This window comes from Diaphorina citri, unplaced genomic scaffold (assembly GCF_000475195.1).
Source record: "Diaphorina citri unplaced genomic scaffold, Diaci psyllid genome assembly version 1.1 scaffold70, whole genome shotgun sequence".
Taxonomy (NCBI): domain Eukaryota; kingdom Metazoa; phylum Arthropoda; class Insecta; order Hemiptera; family Psyllidae; genus Diaphorina; species Diaphorina citri.
In genome coordinates, this window is record NW_007377507.1 from 159139 (window position 1) to 165614 (window position 6476).

Below are 6476 nucleotides of genomic sequence, written 5' to 3' on the forward strand. Positions count from 1 at the left end.
CTTAATTGACAGTGATACCTGACCATCTTCGTCGTTCTTTCTCATTACAGCCGACACGATGGTGACGGTCAAAGGTCTGTTCTCCGACAAGAACAAGGACGGTACAAAGTACTATCACCTGGATAAGATCGATCTGACCGAACTGAACATCAAGAACGCCAAGATGTCCGTGGCCAAGGCTTTCAATAACAACAGGATACTGCGTAAGTGCCCATTTGTTGACCGATCCGATATGAGGTCCGATTTTTGAACTCGACGATTCCGCATGTTATTTTTTTATTTGTATTTATTAAAGTGTTCTAAATTTTGGATGTTTGTAACACGATAAGTCCCGAAATCGGATAAAAAATTGGTACCTATTTTTTTTAAATTTTCTGATGAGTAAATGCGAGTTTTAATTAACTCGACGATTTTTCTGTGACTATCCTGAATGGTTGTGTGCTGGGATAACCCTCGGACAGCTAATCCGATTTTAACCAAGTTCATTTTCTTCTGTAGATAGATACTTAAAGGAAATTTTGCTGGCTACTATTTTTTTAATATAGGTACCTATTGTTTTCTTTTTATGGGTCGGGGTTGTGTAGGCACCCTACTACATACTAGTGTTTTTTAGGTCACTAGATTTCTCTTTATGAAAACTCGAAAAGTCATTTCCTACTTTCCATTTACGATTCTGTCTTCGTTTCCAGTGGAAGCTACCAACCTATTCCTGAAGGAAAACGGACAGGAGGTTCTCAAAGTGATGATGCCTCAGTTGAAAGTGAAAATCGCCAACCAAATCAGAAAAGTGGTCAACCACGTCCTACAGAATGTCGCGGCCAAGGAGCTCCTGGTCTAAATCATTCCGGGAGCCGGGAATCTTCCTCGGCACGATTAATTATACTTTCCATTACCTACGTGTGGGCCGGGAGACGGAAAATCACGCACCTCCCGGAACGCTTCATTATACTTCCCATTACCTATATCAGTTTACAGTTAATAGAAAGTGTGATACAAAGTGTGGGCCGGGAGCCGGGAGTCCCTTCACGCTCCTCCCGGCACGCTTCATTATACTTTCCATTACCTAACACCTCGGGCTGCAGTTAAAAAAGGAGCTGAGAGCTGTTCCAAGAACGACTCTAAACTCCTGACTTTTTACTCCACGCGAATAAAATGCATTTTTTTTTTTTTTTTTTTTTTTTGAACGCATCCAATCTTCAGATATTTTTATTCCCCAATATAAAATATTTTTTTTTTTTTTTTTTTTTTTTTTTTTTTGTGGAGTAAGATTTGAGGGAGTTGTTCTTGACATAGCGCCCTATTTGAGAGAGAGAGAGAGAGAGACGAGGTGAGACAAACCCAACTGAAAGTTCAAATAATTATTACATAATTAAATTACAAACAAAAAATAATAAATAAAAACATAACTTGAATAAATAAATACTTATACTGCGAGAGTTGAACCCACAAACCTTGCGCTGAGAGAAGCATATTCCGTCCATACATAGGTCATTTGGCCGAGCCAAAGCCGTACACAGTACACAGCCTAACCGGGCCATTTCTAGCACAAGGGAGGGGGCCCTTACAGCATTTTTTTTTTTTTTTTTTAAATACCTTCTTCTTAGTTGGGAGGTATTTTTAGCTATAAGATATGTAGGCTCGTATTTTATTTTTTAAAAAAAAAAAAGTTGGTTCTGGTCCCCCTTCATAAGCTGGCCCTGGACAAACAGTGCCGGCTGGACCCCTCTATGGCCGGCCCTGAGTCCTAGCCTGATCAGAGCAATGTACTTATAACCTCCCTTCTGATATGGCCTCGCTCTACATGCAAGAATCTTGAATCAGTAGAATGATATAAGTTCAGAATAAGTAATAAGTTAAATACCTACGTACCAATCTAGGTACATATGTTATGTTATAATTATTATAAAGTACTGCTACAGTACACTGTTTAACTTTAAGGCACAAATGTAAATAAAATATCTATATTTTGATAGTTTTGTCAAGTTCAAATGTTTTTCATTCTCTCTTCTCTTTTTCCTTCACAAGGGGACTCGGGGTGTCAGTTTTATGAATAAACATAAAGGTTACGTACCTTACTAGAGGGTAGCAAGGTAGAAACAAGTTATTTTATTGATAGGTAAGTTGATAAAAGACATCAGAAAATGAAATTTAATGATCATAGATAGGTAGGTAATTACTAATTAAAGGTAGGTACCTACTTTGCCCATCTTCTTGCGAAAAAGTAGGTACCTACCTACCTACCTACCCAAAATAACCTGTTGCTTCTTCAGAAAATGAATTTATATAAAACGCCTGGTAAACTTTAAAATACTACGTGCAATGTATTCTCCCCAATGTCTAAAGAACGCCTTAAAAATGTATGGAGATACCACAAGCAGTGTACTTTCTGATCGGTAAACTTCGGAAGTTTTCGGTTTGGGTCGGTTTTGATGGCGTCAAAATTTGATTTTGAAATCAAAAATTTTCAAATTTCATTTTTGTGTCCTGTTTGCTGTTTGGTGGTTGAATTTTCATTATTTGTGGTCTAAATTTGTGTTTTGAGCTTCTTAAGAGCTTTATTGTAACCCCTGGGGCTTTCAAAGTTTAGTCGTACCCATCTCATTTGTCCTTGATAATGCTATATCCCAAGTTTTCAAGTGCGAGAGATCTGTGCTCCAAAATCTGAGGTCCTGGGCAAAAGCTCTTTATACTAGTAGTTTAATCAGAAAATAGAGCCCCACTAAAATGGATTTGGTTTATGGAGTGTCCAGGAAAACCTCATCCAGATCCCAACACGAGAATGAGTGGTAAGTTACAGACAGTGGACAGCCAACTATGTACTCTCTCTTTATGTCAGCATTACCCGGATGAAGAGAAATTTCCCTACTGGAGAAATTTTGAGCAATGTAGGGACTTGGGCCCTGTAGAGAAAAATGTAGAGAATTTCAAGGCATATGTATGGAATTTTTGGAAAGCTCGTCGTCCATTGGATTTGAAGCCTGCACATATGGGTACCTAACTATTAAACTTTTAAGTAGCTCAGTTTTCAAAATTGATCCAAAGGAGCCCTAGCTGTCCTGCAGTGTTTGGTAGGGAACACAATCAACTCCATGTCATGCATTACTTTCTTTTCTATTGCAGGCTTATAGAAGACAACTGTCTGATTACAATATCAACTAAGAACACAGTAGCATGGACTACTAGAACTGAAATCAATGACACGACTAACACAACATGGGCATCTCATGTGTATGTTGCCGATTTGAATGTTCCATGGCAGTATCACAAGTGAGTTTTAGTTTGTTTCTGTCTGGCTGTTCTGTCTGTTTGTTAGTTTTAGCTCTTAAAAAGGTCCCCCCCAAATGGATGTTTTGTCACCGTCTTTATTTGTATCAATGAAACAACTGCTAAATCAGAAAAGTCCCCCCCAAATGGATGTTTTGTCACAGTCTTTATTTTTTTAAATGAAACAACTGCCAAATCAGACTTTTGTGGTCAACAAACAACACAACTGAAATTTTACAGGAGTAAATTGAGATGTGGATACTTTTCAACCTCATTCCAGTATGCAAGAGTATAAACAAGGTTTATTCCATTTTTCAGGGTAATGTCCAGCAAATGGACAGTGACAACTCTCGAGTGGAACATTTACGGGACGTACATCCTCATCGGGGACTGTTCTGGAACAGTGTCTATTTACACGATGAATGATCATATGTTTAATGATTGGGTCCAGTTAGGATCTACTGTGTTTGAAGCAGAGCATATTCTTGGAGGGGCTTTCTTCCACTCGGGAAACAAGGTATACTCTTAACTATAAATTTTCTTTAATAATGATTATTATGTTGTTTTTACAAGTAAATAAGTGCCTGCCTTGGCAGCAAAGTAGTTTTGGCACTTGTCTGTTTAAGAGGAGGGTGTGGGTTCAATCTTAGCTTTTCAGAATTTTATCCTAATTTACTTCAGAAGCCTCTGGTATTAAGCTAACCTAGTTCTTACCTCCTAAGATCTCATAATTTTATTTATTCCCTCCTCAGCTAAGCTTGATGACAGAGAAGAAAGATTCGGTGTCATACTATGAGAAATTCAACTATCTCCGGTTTGCTCCCTCAGTCAGACAGAAAGGGGGTTGTGCATTGGAAGGCTGTATTGTGATATCCAAAACAGGTAAGACATATGAAAAAGTATTGATACAAATAAAGAAATTAATTAACCAATACGAGATCACTGACTCTTTCAAGGTTAACATGAATGATCCAATCAGCCAGCAGCCACCGATAGTTGCTCTGCAAGTACCACACAGAATGGTACCTTCTATATCTACCTATATAGTATTATGAAAGATTTCTTACTCACATATGTAAATAATTACATGAAGTAATCTTAGGCCAGCCACTCACTATCAGGTACACCTGACAGGTACTCCTCATCAGGTATACCTGACACCTGATGAGCACACTCGAGAAAAAAACTAAGGTGCCGGCAGCCCAATCGGGTGACTGGGTTCCGGTACTTTAATATTGAACTCTATATCGGGAAGCTCGACACTATAATATAACATTCCAACAGCCTAAATCAGGGAAAGTAACCCAATACTAGAGTTCTTCCACCCTTAACTTGTGGCACCCTGTCACCTTTTTTTTTCTCAGTGCACACACTATCAGGTAGACCTGATCAGGTGTACCTGTCGTCAGGTCTACCTGTATGTTTGTGTGACACCCTGTATTTGATTTTGTTTCAGTGGATTTCATCTCACCCTGTAGAATAAATGACACCAAGCTGGGAGACTGCATTATCAAACAACTTACCGGACTTCAACCCTATCTAGTCAAAGGTAAGAAAAGAATATGCCCTATTTATACTGCCAGAATGAGACTGAAAAGTCCCTTTACTCCCGTAGTCTATTTTTTTTCAAGAGGTTTGACAGAGGGAACTGTAACTGCTATGGTCTTATCGTCCCGAAATCGAAGAGAGAAGGAAGACAGGATAGGAAAAAGCCAGCCGTTCCGAGAACGAACATTATCCCATCAGCTTAGTTGGTAGGATAAAATCCGCCCGGGCGGATTTTATCCTACCAACTAAGCTAACTAGGCTGGCAAAAAAGATCTTTTATTTTCACTGCCCTGACGCAAAGACCAGTCCCTATAATATTTGGTTCATCTACTACACCTCAAAGTTTCCATTATTTTCCCTCAAGTCAAACCATTTTTTTTTTATCAAACAATGTAAAACAAATTCAAACAATACCAACTTGGTAAAACTCTCACCCTGCCTCCTCCCCTGATAACGAACGTGTGAAGTGCTGAAGTTCAGTAGAATCATTTCAGCTAAGGTTACACTTCTTGCTGATAGTCAAACTCAGTCCAGCTTTAGTCCAGATTGATTGACCCGAAGAAGAGAGTTGTGATTCTGAGTTGTGGTAATTTTGAGTTGTGACTAGTTCGGAAGAAAATTAGGACTTTATCTGTGTGTTGTGCCGTCGTTAATGGTCGATTATGCCGCTGCAAAAGGTGAGTGAGAGTGCCTTTTCTGGGATTTTTACTTTTTTATAGTTCTTTAGTGTGCTGTGTCGTTTTGGCAAGCCAAACTTTGGGCAGTTCGTCACGTCAATACATTTTTATTGACTAGGTATTTCTCTTCAAAGTAATTAGAAAGTATTGCAATCGGTCCAAATTTTCAAAATCGGGAAATGGGTGGAAAAATTCATTTTAGGGTCCCCTGATTCCGAAAAAGTGGTTTTTATCCAAATGGTCTGTCTGTACGTTTGTGCTTTTAAACTTTCTTTTTTTTCTCTTTTCCATGTTAGGTACATTTTCTTATTTGGTGTTGGACGTTGGTGTGTAAAGCCGAATTTAATAATTATAGGGGAAAAACGGTAATTTTTCGTAATACATAGTCAAAAGTGACAGTGCTTCATTTTGAGTAGGTATTTTGTTATTAAGATATTTTGAGAAAAAACAAGCTGGGTCCGTCCCTCCGGGAATTTTTTAGCCCGTAGTTTATTCGATCATGGTTAAAGAATACCTTTGTACCTACCTAATTTGTTTAATATCCAGTTTATGATCATTATTGATTTGATTTTTTGATTTTACTTTCATGTAATGATTTAAAATCAAGACTAGAGCCCGTTCTCCCTTTATTCCCAATATAATGTTTAAGTCACCCATCCATTTATTGGCCTTTCTCGGCGTAGCTTAACATAGGTGACGCTAAAACCGGTCTTAAATGATCGACTGAAGTGTTACCTAAAACTTTCTCGCTTTGAGTTCATAGGTCGTCGCGAAAAATTTCAAGATTAGAGCTCATTTGTGTGAGAAAATGTGAAAAAAAAAAATCCCAAACCAGTTTTTTTGGTTTTTTGGCTTTATGATTTTCTGGACAAAATTTGCACCACCATTTTCGTGATCCTGGTAAAAAGACCTTTAATTTGATATATAGGTCGACCAGGTTTGGATAACTCCTTCTATGGGGACAGACCGACCGACAGACCGACAGAC

At 38.3% G+C, this 6476-nt stretch overlaps 1 protein-coding gene across 1 annotated transcript in view; it reads left to right on the forward strand.

Moving 5' to 3' along the window:
• Positions 1–2426: 2426 nt before the first annotated feature.
• The window catches only part of LOC113472046 (mediator of RNA polymerase II transcription subunit 16-like), a 6330-nt gene continuing 2280 nt past the window's right edge, over positions 2427–6476 (forward strand). Inside the window, exons 1-5 of the mRNA XM_026831592.1 lie at positions 2427–2786; positions 3121–3267; positions 3583–3781; positions 4017–4242; positions 4721–4813. Coding sequence (XP_026687393.1) covers positions 2725–2786; positions 3121–3267; positions 3583–3781; positions 4017–4242; positions 4721–4813 — 727 coding nt within the window. The 5' untranslated portion in view covers positions 2427–2724. The remainder of the gene's footprint in view (positions 2787–3120; positions 3268–3582; positions 3782–4016; positions 4243–4720; positions 4814–6476) is intronic.